Source organism: Mixophyes fleayi, chromosome 1 (assembly GCF_038048845.1).
Source record: "Mixophyes fleayi isolate aMixFle1 chromosome 1, aMixFle1.hap1, whole genome shotgun sequence".
In the NCBI taxonomy this organism is placed as follows: Eukaryota; Metazoa; Chordata; class Amphibia; order Anura; family Limnodynastidae; genus Mixophyes; species Mixophyes fleayi.
In genome coordinates, this window is record NC_134402.1 from 233,360,812 (window position 1) to 233,386,300 (window position 25,489).

The following is a 25,489-nucleotide window of genomic DNA, read 5'->3' on the forward strand; positions in this document are numbered from 1 at the left end:
CATCCGGAAAGTATTCACAGTGCTTCACCTTTTCCACATTTTTTTATATTACAGCCTTATTCCAAAATCGAATAAATTCCTTTTTACCCTCAAAATTCTACACACAATACCCCATAATTACTACGTGAAAAAAGTTTTTGGGAGATTTTTGCAAATAGATTAAAAATAAAAACTAAGAAATCACATGTACATAAGTATTCTGTACCCTTCCCCAGATTTGTGTCTCAAGACAATCCTGTTTTGGAGGTCTACAGACAATTCCTTTGACTTGGTTTGTGCTCTGACATGTAGTGTCAAGTGTGGGACCTTATATAGACAGGTAGGTGCCTATGCAAATCATGTCCAAGCAACTGAATTTACCATAGGTGGACTGCAATTAAGGTGTAGGAACCACTCAAAGATGATCAGTGGAAACAGGATGCACCTGAGCTCAATTTTGAGCTTCATGACAAAGGCTGTGAATACTTATTTACATGTGATTTCTTAGTTTTTTATTTTTAATAAATTTGCAAAAATCTCAAAACAACTTCTCACGTTGTCATTACAGGGTATTGTGTGTAGAATTTTGAGGGAAAAAAGGAATTTATTCCATTTTGGAATAAGGCTGTAATATAAAAAAATGTGGATAAAGTGAAGCGCTGTGAAAACTTTCCAGTTGCACTGTACCTTGCTTGTTATATAAATATATTAGGAATCACCAAGAAGATTGTTTGAGGGTTAAGAACATGGAACAACTAGTTGACTTCAAATATCCTTGTTATATTTAATGGGATCCATTCCTATACAGAAACCTGATGAGATCTGTATGACTTTACCAGAGTGGCATTGTGACACAGTATTTAATAAATGTAGCATGATTATTGTACAACTGTTCGTTCATAAATACAACAATTGCAAGTATATTGTATAGAAGCTTATCTCAATATAAATTACATTTGTGAATTATAAAATAAGTTCAATAGATGTAAAAAAAATGAGAACTGATAAACAATTTATTTATTTTTTAAACATAACATTTTATTGCAAGGAAGAATGTTCACATTATGTGGGGTAGTGTCAGACATAGCCCTTCAGTTTTGTATAAATATGAAGGACAAGATTGTGTAATTGTGCTCTTTTGCCGATGCCATTTGAAGCAGAATTTGAAACCCCACTCTAACTCCTCCCCAATCACACAGAATAGACGTCTCCTGCTTAACACCCCCAAAAATCTGAAGGATGATGAGGCTCCATTTTCACAGTCTGTATTCATATTGAAAAAATAAAATTATAAAAAGACCTCCTATCTGCAGTAACCAGGCTCCTGCTCCGTGAATCATACCACTCACCAGTGCCTTATCCTGCAGCCACTGAAACATTTAAGCACACTAGGGAGGAAAATTAGGTATTGTACTGTACCACCTCTAGTCATGTTGCCAGATATCATATTGCTAATACAATGACTGCAGAAGGAAGCACAGGTGATTGGCACAGTGTTAAACCAATTTCTGCAATCAGTGATTCAGACAGCAAAAGGGCAGTGACTGGTGGACAGCTGGCAGGAAAGCAACACCTGACTAAAGGCCGAGATCCTTGTCTTTGTAGATCCTACAATTGAGCTGCACGAGATGAGCTTCTCAACTCATCTCAAGTGAAAAAAGGCAACATGTGAGAATAAAAAAAATGTAAATTGGAATTGGACAAATTTTAATTTGTTACTAGCAACTGAGTAAAAAACAAACAGAAAGTGTACTTGTTATTTGTCAGGTTTACAATAGGGTCACTTCTGAGTTTAACGTGTCCTTTTGAATTTGTTCAGCAACCTTTCAATGAGATCCAAGTCACAGCCTGGAGTCCTGTAAACCATAAAGAGCCCAGTTCACCTTCAGCATTCGAAGGGCTTACTCAAGACCTATGAAGCACTGCAGTCCTATCCGCACCCCTCACTAATTCTTTTTCTTGCCATCCTCTTCTGTCTGTTTTGTTTCTTTCAGGAAGTAGGCTGGGTTCCGGACACAGCGGTAGGCCAGAAGTTGCATTCCCAGAGTAAATACGATATTCAATACCATAAATTCCCACCAAGTTTCTCGGGGAATGCGATAAGTATATGGAGTTCGGTGATAAATTGAGGATCCCATGTGCGCAAACTGGGCCTATGAAGAACAATGTTCAAAGAAGAAAAATCTAAGACCATGAATAAAGCACCTATTATTCACAAAGACTTTGTTGAAAAGACTAACTCTGGATTATCAAGATAGCTCAATAATCATCATCTGACATATATTCAATATGCTACTATACAAGATATATAAATATAGAGAAAGAATGACATCTTATAAATCAGAAAAGCTTTGCTTACCTGAGCAACTGCACCAGCATACACAATTGTCCAGTCCAACATCCATGAACATCCAGGAACCAGCAAAGCATAGATGGACACACACAAAAATGGAAGTAGGTAGAACATGTACACTAACATCTGGAAGGTAAAAATAATAGTCACTTCATGCTAGTGCTTTGCATCCCATCATGAACAAACTATATGGTTTGGCTAAAGCAACCATAGTAATTTGCTATGGAAAATATAAATATTTCTATTTATTTTTTTTAAAAAAGTAAAAGAATAACAAAGTGTGTGTGTAATATATATATATATTCCATCTGTGCCTTCTATTTATTTCACCAGATAGAGCCGCTTATTTTAGAATTTTAGTTGACCTGTGGCTATGATGTGGTCCCTTGGGTACAAACTGTATCCAGAGAGTAACATTGCTCAAAAACACATATAGAAGATAGAAAAATACATTTATACATTTAATATAAACTGAAGGAGATCATGTACAAACCAGTAATTAAAAGGTAACTGAAGATGGAAGCCCCATATAAAGGATGTCAACAAAAATGTAACACCATTTAAATTGTTATTCCAGTTGATTTAAAATTATGGAGCTTTCTCTCTGTTTAAATGGAGGTTGGTACAACTTTTTCATGCAAAAACGGGATTTTTGTACTCATCATAATAACCATTTCTCTGAATCCAATTGGGGACAATGCTTACCATGTGGCATTAAGGCTGCTGTGCTGGGAGTAAGGCACTACTGCAACTAAACAGTTGTCTAGGCTGCTCCTCCCCTTCTATGTCCCTGTACAGAGTCCATTCTGTTTTTGACTAACTACCATAAAACTGAAATAACAATCAAACAAGAATCACACTCAACCGAAAAACAGAGAAAATAAACGGATGGGAGCGTAGGGTCCTGAATTGATTCAAAGAAATGCATTTTACAGAGAGTACAAAAATCCTTTTCTCTCGTTCCTTTCATTACAGGGACAAAGCTTACCATGGGGACCATCTAAAGATGCCTCTAGGGATTGGTTTGATAAGACACTGATGCGGTGTGCAAAACCTTCGGCCAAAGCTGGCTTATTTTGAAATAAAAATATTTAATCTATAGAATGTGGTAAAGGTGTGGATGGATGATCATGTTGCTGCCCAACCCAAACGTTCAACTGAGGCTCGATGTCGAGCTGCCCAGAAGGCGCTCATAGATCTGGTAGAGTGGGCTATAATATCATCTAGAATTGCAGTTCCCTCTGAGATAAAAGCATGGTGGATGTTAGCTTTAAGTCACATCGCAACTGACTGTTTTATTGCCGGTCATCCACTCGTCTGTGCGTCATACGGAACAAGAAGGCTATCTGTTCTGTGCAAAGAAGCTGATCTGTCCACATAAATCCTCAAGGCCCTAACCACATCCAACAGCTGGTGGAGCAATTATTTATCATTTCTAGATGCCCCCAGCCCTGGCCTAGAGCAGGGATAACAATATATTGGTTAATGAAATATTGACACCACCTTGGGCTGGAAAGAAGCACAACAAGACAAGAAATGGTGATCTGCAAGACAGGGCAGCCAATGCAGACACTCGTCTTGCTGAAGTGATGGGCAGCAAGAAGGACACCTTTCAGGTAAGGAACTTAAGGTTAAACGGATTCCAAAGGCTAAAAAGGCGGCTTCTGTAGCACCAAAATGACCAAGTTCAGATCCCTCGGTGCTACTAGCAGAACAAAGGGTGGGTGCACATGAATAACCCCCTGAATAAAGGTCCGGATCTCAGGTATGGTAGCCAGTTTTCTCTGGAAAGAATGGAAAAAACCGATGCTTGGACTTTAAGTGAGGCTAATAGCAAGCCACTGTCCAGGCCATCTTATAAAATGGACAAAAAGCAAGTTAATTTAAAGGTAAAGATGGGAACTCCTTTACTTTCACATTAGTCATTCTAAGCTTTCCACACTCTGATAATTTTTAGAACAGGTTGATATCCTGGCCATGATCATGGTAAAATGGGCCCGAACTTCTCTAAGTGGTAAGGATGCGATGTCACTCCTATATTGGGAAGTGGAGATATGCATCTTTTATGTAAATGGAGGCGAGACATTCATCTCACTCCACTGTGCTGATCACTGATCATACAGATTACATTCTGAACTTGTCCACCCTTAAGTGTAAGTTTAGGGACTTAAAGTTCAGGGTGGGCTGTTGAGAGAAGTCCGGTCTCTGTCAAGAATACTAGGTTTGAGTAGTAACCAAACACATCTGCTCAACAAGGACTGGATTGGAAATTGTGTAGTTATCAACTCCTGACAACAACAGGGACTGTCTCTTGGAAGTGGAGTGGAGATACAGTGCACTGACCTGAACTTTGGGATAAGCCACTGGGTCTCTCAGGTATGGCTCATATTGGTAGATGTAAGTGAAGCAGGTATCTGAAGGGCAGTCCAAGACAAGCTGCAGAGGCAAAAGAAAAAGTTTATATATATATATATACACATATAATAATAATATACTATTATTGAGACAGATCACTAAATGTACAGCTCACGTTACAAAAATTGGATATCTGTAGATGAGCTTACCCTATGCTTGGAGCAGCATAAGTATGGGAGGATCACAGGTGACTTACAGGGATGTGAACTTGTAAAATGTTCCTGGGCATTTCCTGTATTTTGTTTGTTCTGTTTAGTTTATGGAATATATGTGCAATGGAAATAGTGTGAATTCTTAATTAAATATTTGCACATATCAATACATATAGCAAACAAAACAACCGTTTCAGCACTCAATTGCCTCAATAGCAAAAAATAATAGTTCAACACCTTCATTTTAATGGACTAACTGAATATTAATGTATTTTTTTGTATTTGTGTTATGCAAATTATAAGGTATGAACAGATTAACATATTTTTATAGTACTTTATCTAGTTTCTATGATGGAGGTAATGCCTGCTTGCATTCCGTAGCTGGAGGTAATTCTGCTCTAGAATGTTCAAAAGCTTTTGAGCTGTCCAATAGATTTTTCCCAAATCAGGGCATCTTCAGTTTTACATAGTGTGTGAATCATGGTATTATACCATAAAGGAGTACACGGGTCCAGTCCTACAGCACCAGATTTTTAGCTCATGAAAATGTGAACTTTTAGATATATTTGAATCCTGCAGGATACTTTTTTCATATTAATAAACATATTTATTTATCTTTACTCAGCAGATTGACACTGCCTCTCAGCAGATTTGTATGAAGAATTAATGCATTAAGGAAGAACTCCAATCAAAATGAAAGTTTCTCCCATTAGGATGCCTTGCCCCTTGGATAGAAGTTTGTTTCTTTACAATAGCTTTAACAGAAGTCAGCCATCTTCTGAACCTGCAAGGGCTGGAGTAAACTTCAAACAGTTGTCACTAGAGAGTGTACTCTGAAACCTGCACTTGCCTAACAAAATGTTACTTTCAGTACATTAACAAGTGTTTCCCTTTTAAATAGCAACTCCACTCATCAGGCACCTGTGAGACTCATAAAATTGTGGTTCCTGCTTTTGTGTCTGCCTTGGGAAGTTGAGTGCTCCATTCATTTGTTTTCAGTCTCTAAAAGGGTATTTATATTTAGCCCTGATGTTCCAAGGAACAGTCCAATGTGGGCAGTGTGTGGATGGCAGTATACCACAGCTATTTCTGTTCTCACACTTACCAGGCCTCTGAAGACGGTAAATACGATGGCACCCAACAGGTACAAAATCAATGCAATATCTATGGGACGCTGAAAGATGTCCACAGTGTGCGCCACCTCTACCTGATGAGGGAACAAAAATAGTTACATTGAAAACAGCTTCTATTTATCTTTGTAGGACACTTTGGTTTGTAAGACAATTGACAACATCTCTTACCTTTTCTGCTGGGATGTTGGTAAAAGTATGTTTTTCTCTGAATATCCTCATTCCTGCCCAGACAGGAAGTAGCAGGTAGGGGACATTAAGGATGAAGGCAGGACGTACTTCAGTTCCATACTTTCCTAAAATACAAACAATCATAACATCCAAAAATTTATTGCAGCGGGGAAATCTGTGTGTCGTTCTAAAACTAGAGTGACATTGATGAAGTTAGGAGTCCCCTGTCAGATTCTATTAACATACAGCACACATGTCTCCCAGGCCACTATGACACCACCAGTTAGCCTCACATCACTATGTCTGGAATACCACAAGACTAGTTTCATTCTCAACCTAATGCAATCAAACCTTAGCTTTATCAGTTTGTTCTGAACTATGAGCAACCCACAGACATACAAGGTATGTCTATTAGATAACGAGACTGTGATTCCACCTAGTAAACAAAGCAGTCAGAACCGATTATAAATGCATATGTAGTAGCCTTGAACCGTCTGAACCTGCATGACAAGCTGCAACACTCTATGACGTTCGGTTGTGTTTTCTGCAGAGTCCCGAAAAAATGCTAAGTTTAAAAGTTGAACAAGGTGTCAATTTGAAATTTTTAATAAAATTGCACAAAACACCAACAGAATGCTTTCAAGTGCTTACTACGGCCTATGGGAATGGCTACCTGTCTCGTGCGCGTATGCTTGAGTGGCACAAAAGATTTAGCAAGGGACGTGAGAAGAATGTCGAAGATGATGAACACTCTGGACGACCTTGCACTTCAAAAACCAAAGAAAATGTAGAAAAAAAATCAGTCAGGTTGTTCAAAAAGACCGCCGATTCAGTGTTGAAATGATAGCTGAATCTGTGAACATTGACAAAGACACTGTATGAAATATTTTGCGTGAGGATCTTAACATGACAAAAATTGGTGCAAAGATGGTCCCAAGGGTTCTCACACCAGAGCAAAAAGAACGTCGCAAGGAATGCTGTGTTGACATTCTGCAGCAACTTGACACAGATCCAAACCTGTTTCATAAAGTAATCACTTGTGATGAGACCTGAAACCAAAAGACAGTCAATGCACTGGAAAACACCATCATCACCAAGAATGAAAAAAGCTTGTCAAAGCAAGTCAAAATTCAAAGCAATGCTCATTGTTTTTTTCAATATCAAGGGTGTAATTTTGGAAGAATGGGTTCCAGAAGGCACAACAGTTAATCAGCATTATTATAAGGAAGATTTGCAAAAGCTGAGAGAAAGAGTCAGAAAGAAACGGCCGCAAATGTGAAAAATTATTTCTTTCTTCACCAGGACAATGCGCCTGCTCACACAGCACTTTCTGTGAAGCAGTTTTTGACTGACAAACACATTACTACACATGAACATCCTCCATAGTCACATGATTTAGCACCTTGCGATTTATATCTTTTCCCAAAAGTTAAATCAGTGCTTAAAGGGACACATTTTGAGTCAGTTGATGCTGTAAAGAAGAAAACGGCAGATATGTTGAAACAAGTGACAGAAATTGATTTGCTCCATGCCTTGGACCAGTGGAAAACAAGACTACAGCGATGTATTAGTGCAAAAGGGGAGTTTATTGAAGGGGACAAACATCAAATTTGTAATACCAATAAATAAAGGTGAGTTAATCAGTCTCGTTATTTAACAGACATACCTCGTACTATAGTAAATTCTAGTAAGGCTGAAAACTGGTAAGTGGTTCAATTCATCAATATATGTATCAATATTTACTCTAATTCCATTAAGTCCATGGAAGAAGGCACAATTTTACAGTGATAACGTAGTCAGTAAGGAACAATTACATTTTCATTTTACTTACCATAACTACCATGAAAAAATATGTATAGCAACTATAGCATATTACAGAAATCAGTCCAGTGTGCTGTATGCCATACTTATCAGTTAGCCTACAATAAGGTACAGATCTCTCAAAGACAGCATAGAATCTACAGTGATAGCATTAATGTGGACGGTCTGACATTATTGAACATGGTGTCACAAATCGTGGCTTTAAAAAAAAAAAAAAAAAAAAAAGGATTGTGGAAACGTGTGCCCCAGTAAGTATGACACCTGTCAAACTACAACTACAAGCATATTGTACTTTAGAAAGAGAACTCAGTTAACGTCCCGAGTCGAATTTAATAAGAACCAAACCTAATATACAAGTTACTTTAAAAATAGCTACTAATAATATTCAGAAATATATTCATAGAAGTTTCAGAAGCTTATCAAAACTGAAAAGATACCACATAAACGTTAGATCATTGTGGAGGCTGGAGAAACCTTACATATCTATGTGTGGATTTCACAGCATGTCTTTTCACATTGAGGCAATCTGCATTTTGGGGTAAGAGCCTCTGTACTCATGTTTTGTAATGCGGTAGGACCCTTCATCATCATCATCATTTATTTATATAGCGCCAACATATTCCGTAGCGCTTTACAATTGGGGACAAACATAGTAAACTAATAAACAAACTGGGTAAAACAGACAAAGAGGTGAGGAGGCCCTGCTCGCAAGCTTACAATCTATGGGACAATGGGAGATTGACACATGAGGTTAAGTATACATTTTGCATCTTGGCCCAGCCAGACTGCAAAGGTAAGGTGACTCATAAGCTAAATGATCCTGTCACACAACAATGTTGGTCAGGGGGTAGTTGTTTTGTGTGAAATTGTGTAACAGGCTAAAGGTAGTGAGGTTAAGAGGGTGGTTGAGGAATATTATAAGCTTGTCTGAATAGGTAGGTTTTCAGAGAACGCTTGAAATTTTGTAGACCAGAGGAGAGTCTTATTGTGCGAGGGAGAGAGTTCCATAGAGTGGGTGCAGCCCGAAAAAAGTCCTGTAACCGGGAATGGGAGGATGTAATGAGGGTGGATGAGAGACGCAGATCTTTTGCAGAACGGAGTTGCCGAGTTGGGAGATATACTGGATTTACCGAACTTTCCTCATACCCACGCTTGACAGAGCCGTAACTTGGAATTTTAGCACCTGGGGCGAGAAAGACAAATGCCGCCCCCCGAGCCCTCAATTTTAACCAAATGAACCTAAAATATTCCTAAATTGCACCCCCTTCAGCGTTGCGCCCTGGGCGGTCGCCCGTCGCACAGCCCTAGTTACGGCCATGCCACTTGATATCTATGGTAATATATTTCTAGCCAGTCAGTTAGTCCCTTGTGCAGCGGGAAATGGTATGTGCCATCAAATGGCAAAGAGAGAGGGAGAAAAGCACACAGGCTCATGCACGCGTAGTTGACATTCAGTATACCTGGTTTTGAGCAGTGCATTTCAGACAGGCTTTGCGATATCCTCCACAAAAGGGATACTGCAATGCCATGTGAGCTGTATTTCTGCTCCATTCAATGACTTGTAAAAGAAGCAGAGGTCAGATAGAAGGTGGGCATTATAAGACCATCTCTTAAAGTTGGGCAAGGCAGATCAACCCAGTAGCGTAAGTGGATGTCTAAGGACAAAAAAAATAGCAACACCATAGGGCAGTATGGTCCAAAATAAAAAGCTCAAGATCAATGGATGTTATTTTTTCAGTCATTCACTGACAGGAGACAGCCAACTACATTTATATCTAAAGAGAAGAGGGATTTTATTATTTATCATGATGGACATTATACAGCAGTTCCATGACAGCATTCCCTTGAATATTTAACCCATATTGCAGAAAGGTATGACAGGTGAAAGACATGGATATTATTTTACCAATCACATTTCCAGGGAGAAACACCAGCATGCTCATAAATATGGAGCCCAGCCAGAAAAGTCCCACTGCCCTGTAGTTCTTCCTAGAGAGAAGAGAAAACTCTTACTTTTCAGAACAGGGCTAACATCACATTAGCAATAAGATGCTGCTGTCTAAAAATGCTTTCATGTGAGGATGACCAATCAGAAGTTCATTGAACTTATATACTATGCTATTTACTTATTTATTTTTCAATTCACTAGAATGGTCTGATAAACTCATCAAGGGTTAACACCAAAGCAACAAGGCTGTTCAAAAAATATAACCACCATACATAACTGCTTTTCTTACCCATTAGCAATTGCTGCTAACATAATCAAGTAGAGTAGGTAATGTACAGTACCATCCCACAGGCAGATGAGCAGTCCATGTGCAGTACGGAGGTATGGCTCCCCCTACAGGAAGAAAACATTAGCTACAACTTTTATTGCCAACACAGCCACAGTATAGGGCATTAATCCCTTATTGCTAGTTCTTAAAAACAACATTGCAAAAGGCTTACGATATTATATCTCCGAGCTTAAAGTGAAACCTCTTCTTTGGATGTAGTGTGTCTTTGCCTTATGTAAATTAATCAGATCTAACAGTTGTGCATGCTCCACATCCTGTAAAAAGGAAATCTATTTGTATGCTCATATCTAACATTTTATTAGAGGATAAAAATATAATCCTCACTCTAGGAATTGTGGGTGGAAACTATATGGCTTTTTGATTCACAGCTTTGCAAAAGTGTTTGCATGCTAATAAGACTGAATGAAGCCACCGCTGTCACAGAAAGCTAGTAACTGCTGTGTGAGCAAACATAATGTGATTTGTTGCAGATTGCACCAGAGAAATCTTTTCATTTAAATACCCAGATGGCAGTAGAGACAATCTAATAGATTACTGCAACATTTTAGTGAAGACCAAAAGCCAGCTACATATATGTCTTATGTCTGCGGCCTCATAACCATTGGTGTTCAAATGTTCAATACATGCATTTACTGCATACGTGCCAACAGTTTTTGATGGTAGGGCAAGAGGGGGCAGGTTGCGGCAAATCGTGTCATTTTGGCCCTGTCCCCCTCTGCATTTTGTCGCTGGGGAGAGGCCAAAATGACACAATCGACCGCAAACTGTGTCATTGAGGCTGCCATCCATCCTGCCCACTTTACTAGGAAGTGGGCAGGATGCGATGCGGGAGAATGGCCTGCCCTTGCGGGTGTGCTACCCAGAGACCTATTCCGGACTCCTATTTCAGGAGAGTGAGCAGGTATAATTTACTAGTGTTTTTAATGCTAGTACAACTCATGTAAATTTGTCTGTTAATGAAACCCATTTCCAATGTCAGCATATCCACTTGTGTTTTTTACCTGCATTTTGGTTAAACTAGCATTAGTTTTCCGAACACCTCTTGCTCCATTCAATGTGATTAACAAAGTAAAAGTGCTAGTTACCAACAGTATGTCAAACACGTTTTTTAAAGCAAATAAAATACTAGTGGGTATCAGGCATTATGACATCCCCACACTGGAGCTACTGCCTCTCAATGTCCAGGATTATTAGTAAAAATTACGTTGAAAATGCCTGTAAGTGAAAGTGACAACAATTTGCACTCAGGCGATCTGTAGTATTTAAGTGTGCCACCTTTTCTAGGGAAAAATATTGTAAATAAATGTCATATTAATAAGGCTGAAAGATAAAATTGCTAACCCAGCACATATTTACCAGGTCTGAGATCATAACAAATAAGACTCACCTCTTTCATGTAGAACTCCATAAACCCACTAAGGTAGCCATCTTCTTCTAGATATATTATTAAGTCAATCACGCTTGTAAAGGAGAAAATCGCAAAAACTAAAAATGGTTGGAAAGAAAAATACAAATTTACATGTAGGTATGTGGTGTCAGTTTAAATATAAGGGGAAATTTACAAACAACTACCAAGGGGCACAGAGACACAAAAAATATTTTATTTTTCCCAATTATTCTCACTTGAACAAATCTTGTCAAATCAAAGCAAACCCCTTTAGCTGCAGACTGTACCTTATCCCTTATAGGAATACCTGTCCACTAAATATAAAAAACTACCTGGCCGAAAGTGGGTTTCAATAATGTACATATTATGACAATCTTGTAGGTATTAACTAGATAAACACTTAACATATCATTCAAACATGAATTATTCATGATTATAAACTCTCATGCAACTTTAAACCATCAGGCAACTACAGCTACGGGTGTGGTGTGGCAGAATAGTACCTTAGGATGGGTGGAGCTTGTCAGACAAGTGGCAATAAAAGTTGAATGTTAGAGATTATAAATAATGCACCTAATTTGCATACAAAACTTTATTTTTGTGGGATAAAATATTACAGTGAATTTAAAGCAGTGGTGATTGCACAAATCAGCCAAAATTATATCAGTCACATCTTTCAATGGGAATACTTTATATTTGAGATGGGATGTACATTAATATGTGCATATATGCCATTTTGTTTACAAAAAGAGCTAAAAATGTAAATTTTAAATATTTTAAATAAAGGAAGTCTTGATGTACCCTTACTGGTAGAAGCTATTTAAAATATAAATGATGATCAAACAAGGAGCTTTTTAGGTGCAATTACACCTACCTATTTGTGCACAGATTGGTGTAATCACACATTCCGGTTTTTAAAAATGCCCCAGTAAAATCAAATTATTTCTTTCTACACCTAAAGTACTTGATCATGCCTCATTCAGGTCCTAGGAGACTATCTTATTACATGCCTCATTTTTATGTGCCATTTTTATTACATGGGAATTTGTGTCAAATCACGTCTGTGTGAGTAGTAATAAAGTCATCCCACATAAAGCATAGGACAACTCCCCATTACCACCACCACCTGAGCACCTATAAAAATCAAAGGGATTAAGAGCTCTGCAGCTACCCGACAAGCATGAACAACCCTGAAAATGTGCACTCTCCCATTTAAATATCATGTCCTAAAAAATGAAATCTAATTTTTGCATATTGTCACAATTAAAAGCACACGTGCATTAATCTAAGGAAATCCACCGCGTTTTACCAGCAGAAAATTATACATTTTACAACCGTAGAAGACGGTGCTATTTTGACACGCACACCCATGTGCTTCCACCAAAAAAGGAGCATTGGCCCTAAAGAGGCGAATGATATTCCAAAAAGCAAATATGCTGTGACAGCGTATTTTTACATGTCCATAATTAATATCACATTTACTATAGAGAATAACGACAGCTATTTAAGTTGCAGTGACAAGAACTCAGGCACAATAAATGATCATGTTGTCATTAACTTAAATGTTAACCTAAGAGCTCATGTACTTTTGTATAGGTTTGTCCTGCATTTGATCAGTTTGTATGTTTTAGTTGATTATGTTTTATTTTATTGAATACATATTATGATAAAAGGGTTTTTATTTTTAGTTAACTGAATGTTGGGAGTCCATCTCATTTTCTGCTGTACACCAACTTTGTCTGTAACAAGGGCCATGCCCCACAAATTGAAGGCGCAATGGTTAAACAACTTGGTCAAAATTGGGTGACAATGCATGTCTGTGACCTGCATTATCCAACTAACATAATGTTATGGTTGTCTGGCTCTGTTCCCCGACTGTCCATGGAAATACAAAAATTCAGAATGCAAAGGAATACAGCTGAGCCAATTAAAGTTTGTGGGCTAAAAAATGAAAGGAAAGAATATTTAATATGGGATATTAAGCACACGTTCTATTTTATACAGTACACAATAATTGACAGCAAAAAACACATCAAGATCTGTCAATTGTGGCTAATGAGAGAGCCCTCAACTTACCATAAAACAGTGGATCTTGTGGAGGGTTTCCTTGTACAAAGTAATATAGCACAACCAGTAAAGAGAGCAGTACCAGCACTCCGAGACCCGCTATAAAAAGTGGACTGAAAAAAATACAGAGTGATAGGATCAGACATAGAATATATTTCCTCTACAGAAAAAAAAGAACATGTTTATATAAAGCAACATTCACTGTAAAACATCAGATCATTTTTACGCTTCCAATAAATAAATACTTGAATAAAATCAGCACTGTGTCTGACTCAATCTAACAGTTTATGTCTCTGCTGGTTTTACTGTCCAATTATGTTTTATTTAGCACATCTTTATGTCAACAGTATTGTGCCCTTCTGCCACACTTCAATGAGCTTTAATGTGCTTAATTTACCAGAAAAGTTCCAAAATGATCAGCACTGCCTTTAAAAGTGGATCCATACCAGAGACCATCACTGGATGTTTAGAGGTCAATCAGACAATAAATATAAATGATCAAAAAACATATCTTTCTAAGTAATCATTAGAAAATAATTTCCAAAGCATTGCAACATGTAACATGCAACTGGGGTTAGGGATGTGGTTATGTAAATTAGTAGTTGTGTAAACTAGTAGGTCAAACATTTTTTTTGTTTTGTTTTTACACAATCATAAAAATAAATGCATGTATTGGATTGCTGCATTACAAAATTAAATACATTAATACATGATATAACAGGTAGATTTGTTTCTTTGCTACAATGACAGTTAACTCTTAAAAAAAATCTTTTAGTAAAAGTATGCAAAGTTCTATAAAGTCTTTAAAACTTTACAATGACAAATTAAAACAAATGATAATACAAATATTTGTAATGAGTTATTTTAATTTAGAATAACTAAATACCCCTTCAATACCATATATACCCATAAATATATTTGTCCCTCACGTCACATTCTCACCATTATGTGCACTGGGTAGAGCAGCAAATTTATATGGCAACCAAGAAAAACCATTTCGTATTATACAATGTCCATCACACAAAAGTGTATTTCCGAAAACAAATTTGTTATTACTCATTTAATGCCACCAATAATACAACCCATAGACTGTTGTTATTTTAGTTCGTCAGAAGACTTTTCAGTTCTATGATTATTAAACCAGTAATAAAGAGTCTTTAAAAATCAACAGAACAGATTCCTATTAAACTGAAAGAAAAAAAATACACATTAGCTCAACCAGGAAGCTATAACCAACAGCAAAATCACAAATCTGCAAATCACAAAGTCCAGCAAAATCTAATATGCCAGTGATAATGCACACCAAGCAAGATCTAATACAACAGAGCTAGTGGTCAGCAAACGCTCTATTGCTAATGCACATCCAGCAGTTTTTTATATGGAATCAAAATGCCCAGCAAATATTAATATGGCAATATAAAGATTCTGGTACAGTATTAGGTTGTATTAATTGTATGAAAGTAGCTATGCTCCACCCCCAAAAAAAGAAAACAAGAGAGAAAGTAAAAGGAGCTACAAGGGGGAGTATTTTTTTATTTTGTTCTGTTAATGGATATTTCATCAGCCTTTGCCACACAATCCAGGACTTTTTTTCAGAGTCTTCACCACTATCATCCAATTAGTTCAACCCAATACTATACCACAATCGTTTCTGTCAATTATTATTACCCTTTATTTGTATTGTTTGTACCTAAAATGTACAGTATATACCAGGGATGAGCGGGCTCGGATTCCGCTAATCCGAGCCCACCCGAACAGTGCGGATCCGACGGGATCCGAGCACTGTTCGGGTATTTCCAGCGGCTAAATGAAACCAAAACGAGGCTATGACATCCAAGTCTCGCGTCGGATCTCGCGAGACTCGGATGTCATAAATTCCCCGCTTGCGGCCTCCATCTTCATTTGGGTTGAGATCAGGGGAGAGGGTGGTTCTGTGCTCCTGTGCTCCGTCCAGTGGTGCTTTATGCTGCTGAGTCCAGTGGTGCTTTGGCCAGTGCTCTTTCCTGCTGAGTCCAGTGGTGCTTTTGTCCTGTGCTTTGTTCTGCTAAGTCCATAGTAATTTAATAATTATTAAAAAATCATAAAAAAAAAAAATTTAAAAAAAATATAAAAAAATAATTTAAAAAGTATAAAAAAAATTCCAGTGCAATATATTCTTGCAGTCCAGAAATATTAGTACTGGTAAATTAAAATACATTCACTGTTCTTGCAGTCCAGAAATATTAGTACTGCAATATTTACCTACGTTCACAGCTCTTGCAGTCCAGAAATATTAGTACTGCCATATTTACCTACGTTCACAGTTCTTGCAGTCCAGAAATATTAGTACTGCTAAATTAAAATACATTCACTGTTCTTGCAGTCCAGAAATATTAGTACTGCTATATTTACCTACGTTCACTGTTCTTGCAGTCCAGAAACATTAGTACTGCTAAATTAAAATACATTCACTGTTCTTGCAGTCCAGAAATATTAGTACTGCTAAATTAAAATACGTTCACTGTTCTTGCAGTCCAGAAATATTAGTACTGCTATATTTAACTACGTTCACTGTTCTTGCAGTCCAGAAATATTAGTACTGCTAAATTAAAATACATTCACTGTTCTTGCAGTCCAAAAATATTAGTACTGCTAAATTAAAATACGTTCACTGTTCTTGCAGTCCAGAAATATTAGTACTGCTAAATTAAAATACGTTCACTGTTCTTGCAGTCCAGAAATATTAGTACCAGAGATTTAACTATAATGGAGTACAAGAATTTGGAGGATAAAGTAGGGAAAGATCAAGACCCACTTCCTCCTAATGCTGAAGCTGCTGCCACTAGTCATGACATAGACCAGGGGTGTCCAACCTTTTAGCTTCCCTGGGCCACATTGGAAGACGACGAGTTGGTTTGGGCCGCACATAAGATATACTAACAATAATGATAGTTGATCATCCAAAAAAACATAGAAAACATAGTTAACACATATATATATATATATATATATATATATATATATATATATAAGAAAAAAAGTGATATATATATATATTAGTACTGCTATATTTACCTACGTTCACTGTTCTTGCAGTCCAGAAACATTAGTACTGCTAAATTAAAATACATTCACTGTTCTTGCAGTCCAGAAATATTAGTACTGCTAAATTAAAATACGTTCACTGTTCTTGCAGTCCAGAAATATTAGTACTGCTATATTTACCTACGTTCACTGTTCTTGCAGTCCAGAAATATTAGTACTGCTATATTAAAATACATTCACTGTTCTTGCAGTCCAGAAATATTAGTACTGCTATATTTACCTACGTTCACTGTTCTTGCAGTCCAGAAATATTAGTACTGCTAAATTAAAATACGTTCACTGTTCTTGCAGTCCAGAAATATTAGTACTGCTATATTTACCTACGTTCACTGTTCTTGCAGTCCAGAAATATTAGTACTGCTATATTTACCTACATTCACTGTTCTTGCAGTCCAGAAATATTAGTACTGCTAAATTAAAATACGTTCACTGTTCTTGCAGTCCAGAAATATTAGTACTGTTATATTAAAATACATTCACTGTTCTTGCAGTCCAGAAATATTAGTACTGCTATATTTACCTACGTTCACTGTTCTTGCAGTCCAGAAATATTAGTACTGCTAAATTAAAATACGTTCACTGTTCTTGCAGTCCAGAAATATTAGTACTGCTATATTTACCTACGTTCACTGTTCTTGCAGTCCAGAAATATTAGTACTGCTATATTTACCTACGTTCACTGTTCTTGCAGTCCAGAAATATTAGTACTGCTAAATTAAAATACGTTCACTGTTCTTGCAGTCCAAAAATATTAGTACTGCTAAATTAAAATACGTTCACTGTTCTTGCAGTCCAGAAATATTAGTACTGCTAAATTAAAATACGTTCACTGTTCTTGCAGTCCAGAAATATTAGTACCAGAGATTTAACTATAATGGAGTACAAAAATTTGGAGGATAAAGTAGGGAAAGATCAAGACCCACTTCCTCCTAATGCTGAAGCTGCTGCCACTAGTCATGACATAGACCAGGGGTGTCCAACCTTTTAGCTTCCCTGGGCCACATTGGAAGACGACGAGTTGGTTTGGGCCGCACATAAGATATACTAACAATAATGATAGCTGATCATCCAAAAAACCATAGAAAACATAGTTAACATATATATATATGTATATATATATATATATATATATATATATATATATATATACACACCTTTCAATCGCCCTGTTCAAAAAATCCTCTCTAGTTATTATACTATAATCACTTTTTGTATTGTTTCGATGCAATATCAAAAAAGTGAATTTAAGCCAGGCATTGTATATCAGGGTGCCCTGACCAGGCCTGCGGTACCTGACATATACATCACTGTGACCCCAAATTGTGACCTGTTTTGCTAATTACACCACTATGTTAGTTAAGGGATAACAACTTATAATGGGCCAAAGAGAATAATATATAATGCCCCATTAGTATTACAAGTAGAAGTATGTAGCAGGGAGATAAGGTCCATGATGCTCCAGGACCAGGTGACTTTTATTCACTGGTCAGCGTCCCTTGAAATAATAAAAAAAATCCCCCTTAACTTACCATTTAATCGGCTTGTTCTCCTGTCCTCTTCTCTTCTTTTCTCCAATTCTGTGCTGCTAATTGTTCTTCTCGCGCGGGTGACTCCTCTGTGCTGCGCTCCGCAATGGATGTTGGGCGTGATGACATCACGCCCGACATTCACTGCGAGCACCGCACGGAGGAGGAGACAAGGGAGGGAGCCGGAGTACCAGCTGACGTGACCGCGTGACCTCAAGGTAAGTATTTTCTTTTCTTTTTTTTGCAGGATTTTTTTTTCCCATTAACAGTGCTGCCCCCTTGCCACAACAAAAACTCCTTCTGGGCCACATTTTCAGGCTTGCTGGGCCGCATGCGATAAAATGCCATCAACGTCGTCTGCCAAGGGCGATGCCCAATCTCCTAGTAGAGGGCATAAAAAATCCAAAAAGCCAAAGTTCACTAAAATTAGCAAAAAAAGAAAATTGAAATCATCTGAAGAGAAATGTAAACTTGCCAATATGCCATTTACGACACGGAGTGGCAAGGAACGGCTTAGGCCCTAGCCCGTGTTCATGACTATTGGTTCAGCTTCACCCAAGGATCTAAGCCCTCCTCCTCCCCCCCCTCTAAAAAATTTAAGAGACTTAAGCTGTCATCAACAACACAGCAAACAACTCTGCCTTCTAATGAGATGGCATCACAAATCCCCAAGGCAAGTCCAAGGGTGGTGGTGGTTGCGAAGCCTGACCTTCCCATCACTGTACGAGAAGAGGAGGCTCCTTCCACCATTTGCAGCACGCCCTCTGCATATGCTGGAAGGATCACCCACAGTCCAGTTACAGATTTGGCTAATGAAGGTGTGAATGTTGTACACCGGGAGGAGGATATTGATGTAGCTGGCGCTGAGGAGGAACTTGACGAGGAGGATGCTGATGTGGTTATCATAAATGAGGCACCAGGGGGGGAAACAGTTGTTGTCCATGGGATGAAAAAGCCCATCGTCATGCCTGGTCAGAAGACCAAAAAATCCACCTCTTCGGTCTGGAGTTATTTTTATCCCAATCCGGACAACAAATGTATGGCCATATGTACCTTATGTAAAGCTCAAATAAGCAGGGGTAAGGATCTTGGCCACCTAGGGACATCCTCCCTTATACGTCACCTGAAGAACCTTCATAATTCAGTGGTTAGTTCAGGACCTGTGGCTAGGACCGTCAGCAGTCCAGGGACACCTAAATCCTTTGGTCCTGTTGTATACACACCACCAACACCCTCCTCGTCAACTTCCTCCACGATCTCCATCAGATATAGTCCTGCAGGCCATGTCACCGGCATGACGGAGTCCTCTTCAATCCGGGATTCATCAGAGGAATCCTGCAGCAGTACGCCTACTACTGCCGCTGCTGCTGTTGGTAGTCGGTCATCTTCCCAGAGGGGAAGTCGTAAGAACGCTACGTCTTTCACAAAACAGTTGACCGTCCAACAGTCGTTTGCCATGAGCACGAAGTACGACAGTAGTCATCCTATGGCAAAGCGGATAACTGCGGCCGTAACAGCTATGTTGGTGTTAGACGTGCGTCCGGTGTCCGCCATCTGTGCAGTGGAATTTAGACGGTTGATGGAGGTATTGTGTCCCCGGTACCAAATCCCGTCGAGATTCCACTTCAATAGGCAGTCCAGAAATATTAGTATTAGATATTAAACTACGTTCACTGTTCCTGCAGGGCAGAAATATTAGAATCAGATATTAAACTATGTTCACTGTTCCTGCAGTGCAGAAATATTAGTATCAGATATTCAAGTACGTTCACTGTTCCTGCAGTGCAGAAATATTAGTATCAGATATTAAACTACGTTCACTGTTCCTGCAGTGCAGAAATATTAGTATCAGATATTAAACTACGTTCACTGTTCCTGCAGTGCAGAAATATTAGTATCAGATATTAAACTACGTTCACTGTTCCTGCTACATCAAAAAAGCATGAACCTGCCCTGCCATCAACTAAAACAAGAGGTAGTGACGCGCTTGAACTCCACCCTCTATATGCTGCAGATGATGGAGGAGCAGCAAAAGGCCATTCAAGCCTACACAGCCACCTACGATGGGCCACGTGTTTGTGCCGCCCATTTGTGTCGCTTAGCTTAAACATCCAGCTACCTCGGTGCAACCTTTTGGACTAAAAACAATATTGTGAGGTGTGAGGTGTTCAGAATAGACTGGAAAATAGTGGAAATGAATGTTATTGAGGTTAATAATAGTGTAGGAGTGAAAAAAAATAAATAAATGGATTTTAGCACTTTTTATGCTTTTTTAAAAAAAAATCAGAACCCAAAACCCAAAATCAGAACCAAAACCTTTCGTGGGGTGTTTTGGCAAAACAAATCAGAACCCAAAACCTCAAGCTAATCAGAACCCAAAACACCAAAAGTGGCCGGTGCACAACCCTAGTATATACCATTAGTTAACTAAGTACCATGCTACCAAAATTGTCCCTACATCTCTACACTCAGCCATCCAATATTATCCAATATTCTGGGCAGCACGGTGGCTAAGTGGTTAGCACTTCTGCCTTACAGCACTAGAGTCATGGGTTCAATTCCCGACCATGGCCTTATCTGTGAGGAGTTTGTGTGTTCTCCCCGTATTTGTGTGGGTTTCCCTCGGGTGCTTCCGGTTTCCTCCCACAGTCTAAAAACATACTGTGCCCCAGTGCAAATAGTAGGTTAATTGGCTGCTATCAAATTGACCATTGTCTGTGTGTGTGTGTTAGGTCATTTAGACTGTAAGCCCCAATGGGTCAGGAACTGATGTGAGTGAGTTCTCTGAATAGCGCTGCAGAATTAGTGGCGCTACATAAATAAATGATGATGATGAATATTCATGAGATTGCAGCCTATTCATTCACTAGAAATCAGTTAAATCCCTGATGATCTATTATACACACATCATATATATATATATATATATATATATATATATATATATATATATATATATATATTACACACCTAAATATAATGAGTCATCAGCCATTGCAGGTCACTGGGCTAAATCAAAGCATAAATTTTGCTGGGCCGAAATATATTTTGACAGAGCATGTCCCTATCCCGAATAGAGGAGGTGATAGAAAGAAGTCAGTCATTTAGATTAGAAGCTAAATGGATAATAAAAATGTACAGTTTATCCCCCCAGTAGATTGAAGAAGTTGGCTTAACGTTGTTTTTTTATGATTGGGATTTCTGACGTAATTCCCTTTACAGAATGACCTGCACTACTTTTGTAGATTTAAACATGTCTGAGCTGTAATCTCTTGTATTTACTAGCTATATATAGGGTGAATCACCCAGTGAAAGGGAATTCTCTTGATTTAGAGAATGGTGTATGTAGAAGATACTACAGGAAAACAATTTTTAGCCATGTACCATCATCATCATCATTACTATGTCTACTTTTAAAAAAAAAATTCGTTTAAAGACTGAATATAAAAATAAAAAATCCAAACAACTTCTAGTTTTCATAACTAACAAAAGCAGAACATATTTTATTCCTATTTTTCAATGATTCCTGATGGCCAATTCCCTTTAAGTTGAACATATTTTACATTGCATTTTTTGCAAATCTGGAAGTTATGTGGTCTGTAAATGCTACATTTATCAAAACATATTGTCCTAGACTGTTGGAATAACAATCATCCCTCATGTCTCTACATATTGGTTACATTTTAATGTATTAAGTTGAGGTCTCCCCCTTTTTGAAATGGCCCTGTCGCTAAACAAAAAGGTGACCTACCTTGAGGTATAGGAACTCTATCCAGTGCCCGTTTAACTTATCTGTCCCGTAACAGGCTAGTGGCAATGGTTAAGTTTTCTGTTTCGGACACTGTGTGGTTGGGCAGACCTCTCAACCAGGGGCGCTCAGTCACACCGCTATTAAGGCCGGGGGGTAGGCCGGCCGGCCGCCCCTGGATGCAACATACCACATTTTTACCCGCGGCCGCATCTGATCACACGAGATGCGGCCGCGTCAGCGCACAGGCGGCCGCATCACATCATCATCATCATCTATTTATATAGCGCCACTAATTCCGCAGCGCTGTACAGAGAACTCATTCACATCCGTCCCAGCCTCATTGGAGCTTACAGTCTAAATTCCCTAATATAGACACACACTCAGACACAGACAGACAGGGAGACAGACAGACAGAAGGAGAGACTAGGGTCAATTTTGATAGCAGCCAATTAACCTACCAGTATGTTTTTGGAGTGTCGGAGGAAACCGGAGCATCCGGAGGAAACCCACACAAACACTGGGAGAACATACAAACTCCACACAGATAAGGCCATGGTCGGGAATCGAACTCATGACCCCAGTGTTGTGAGGCAGAAGTGCTAACCACTAGGCCACTGTGCTGCCCATCAATGACGCGGCCGCATCCCGTGTCATGAGATGCGGCCATCTGTGTGCCCCCGGGCTTCCCTCTCCCAGCCAGCGCCTGCTCTCAACTTTTTTGAGATGTGAAAGGAGGACACAGTTTAGTGCTGGATGCAGCCAAGGTGAAATGACGATAGTTGGGAGCTATATAGCTGGTATTGGCCTCTGAAGTAAATGTGTTAATGTTTAACCTGTCTTATTCTGGGATTATAGGGCCCAGTGGACAATAGTGATCTCATCACTAGATTGCATTACTTATTTAACGGCATGTACACACTGTCAGTTATAGTGCTTCCCAACATTGCATTCACCAGCGGGAACGCAGAGAGGAGCAAGCTATGACCAGGGTCCATCCAACATCATGCTAAAGAATGTGACTACCGCATCAGTGAGCGACAGAGATATTCATCATCAACATTTATTTATATAGCGCCACTAATTTCGCATTGCTGTACAGAGAACTCACGAGCTTACACTCTAAATTCCCTAACACACACACACACACACACACACACACACACACACACACACACAGATAAGGGTCAATTTGATGCAGCCAACTAACCTACTAGTATGTTTTTGGATTGTGGGAAGAAACCGAAGTCCCCGGAGGAAGCCCACGCAAACATGGGAAGAACATACAAAGCTCTACTGGCTGTCTATCGGAAGGTCAAATTAAACCCAAACGGGTGCAGCACTACTGAGAAAAAAATGTCTGTGACTGTCAGCAATAAAACAGTCCTCCAATCTGTGTCATAGATTAGACATCTACTGCTAATCTACCATCATTCTTCAGGAACATCCTACCTATACATCTGCCATGGCAGTGTTCGCAATGCTATGGTGGCCTGTTGGTTAGTAAACTGGAACCCAGATCGGGTTCCATAATCTACAAGTCTAAGTAGTACAAAGGCTACATATAACTAACATGTTATGCACTGTATAATGATGGCACATAATTTGTCACATACATATAAAGACAAACATAGTTGACGGAAAACACCCAGCTGGCAAAACCTTTCAGTTCAATTACAGAAGCATCAGTTAATGGTCAGCTGTAAACTTTACCAGAAAGATTTGATTTTGTACATCTACTATATGAGAGACAAAGGTCAGATGTCTCTGGGTAATATAATTCACCCATTTGTCTGAGTTATACAGCAGACATTGGTTAAGTGTACTATGGTGCCAACATAATTTGACCTCTGCATCAAATGGACACAGTTTCAGAACTATCAAACAATTCGAAAGTAAAATAATCATTGGTTAATACAAGTTTTTAAATGCCACTATATAATTTTCACTTTTCAAATGTGAATTATTAGAACGTCTGCTGGGAAACAAGACCTTTGATAGTAGTATAAAAACTAACAAAACCATGTTTAATTCAAAAGATCAGGTGCTACAGAGGAGATGAAAACTTTGTATATTAAACGTTGGCACAATTTGGGTGAAATTGAGACATTAGAAAAAATAAAGTCCACTAAAATAAATCGCATTGTCTAACATGTTAGTCTGACTTAATGTATTATTATTATTATAATTATTATTATAATAATCACAAAATCCACATGCAAGATTCGTTTATTATAGCAACACTGGTAAAATCTTTGCGTCAGGATCCCTTCAGCCGCCACAGCCGATCCAGGGGAGAGCACTGGGGACACGTCCGTGTGTACAGCCCAGTGCTCTGCAATGTGTGTTCTCAGCCATGCATGCAATCACCATGTATAGTTTACTCACTCAGACGCGGCAGACATGGAGTTAACCACATAGGAGACTGGGATAGCAGTGAGAGAGAGCAGTAAAGGCCCAGCGGGCTCCGGGAGACCCATGGCTGCAACCTCCTCCTAAATTCTGTTCCCCGCAGTCGGTGTTTCCCGGCATAGAGTGTGGTGAAGGCCGGGGCAGGAGGTTCCTGTGTACTGCTGACAAGTGCCTGCGGGTGTGTGTGCAGCTCACTGTGAACACACTGCAACTTTTTCTGCCCATACAAAGTTCACTCACTTTCTTTTAACTGCTGACTGATATTGCAACATATTTGTGCTGCTGATAATAGGATAGGGACTCTATTAACCACAGGATGGCCATGGAGAATTGAAGCTATGATAGTGTGTTGGGTAGATATATGCAATATTGAGGCCTTTGTCAAAAACTAAATACCTGTGCAACACTTGCTAAAATTATAAAATGATTTCCAGACACTTTGCTTCTGCTCTGAATGACAGCTTAGCAGCAGTGCCAGAACTAGAAATGTTAACTCCCTCCACTTAGCTCTCTATGGTAACCAAACTAACTTAATATATTAATTTCCCTGTGCCCCTTCAGATTTATTCACTGCACGGCTGCCCCTCTCACACAGCTCTAATCATGCCCATGAATCTAGTACCTCATATGCAACATTGTCTCGCAGGATTGGAGTATTGCAGTTGAATCTAAAGTATTCTTTGCATTATTAATACTAATAAATATTAAATTATAAATACTATAGAATATGAATATGTTGTATGATCGTGGCTCTAACCCTCTATATTCAATAACGCTCTGCTCAGGGATTGGTTAAAATATTTTATATAAGGTGACATATTTTTTATTTAGTGGTCCTTTGCTATCTAGGTTATAACCAAGCCAGCCTAGTAATCTTAGATATGTTCAGATGTTGTGATAAAATGCAGATTGTAGAATAATAAAAGGGCAAACTAACAGCTCCTCAA

At 38.7% G+C, this 25,489-nt stretch overlaps 1 protein-coding gene across 1 annotated transcript; it reads right to left on the bottom strand.

Annotated features, from left to right (window-relative positions):
- Nucleotides 1-1,669: 1,669 nt before the first annotated feature.
- On the bottom strand, nucleotides 1,670-24,775 carry TM6SF2 (transmembrane 6 superfamily member 2). Its single transcript, XM_075207684.1, has 10 exons — nucleotides 24,519-24,775; nucleotides 13,782-13,885; nucleotides 11,706-11,803; nucleotides 10,259-10,362; nucleotides 9,928-10,010; nucleotides 6,201-6,325; nucleotides 6,005-6,106; nucleotides 4,676-4,768; nucleotides 2,339-2,458; nucleotides 1,670-2,132 (listed from the first exon to the last, which is right to left on the bottom strand). Exons 1-10 carry the CDS (start codon nucleotides 24,608-24,610, stop codon nucleotides 1,926-1,928), a joined length of 1,128 nt encoding a protein of 375 aa, XP_075063785.1. The 5' UTR covers nucleotides 24,611-24,775; the 3' UTR covers nucleotides 1,670-1,925.
- Nucleotides 24,776-25,489: the final 714 nt, after the last annotated feature.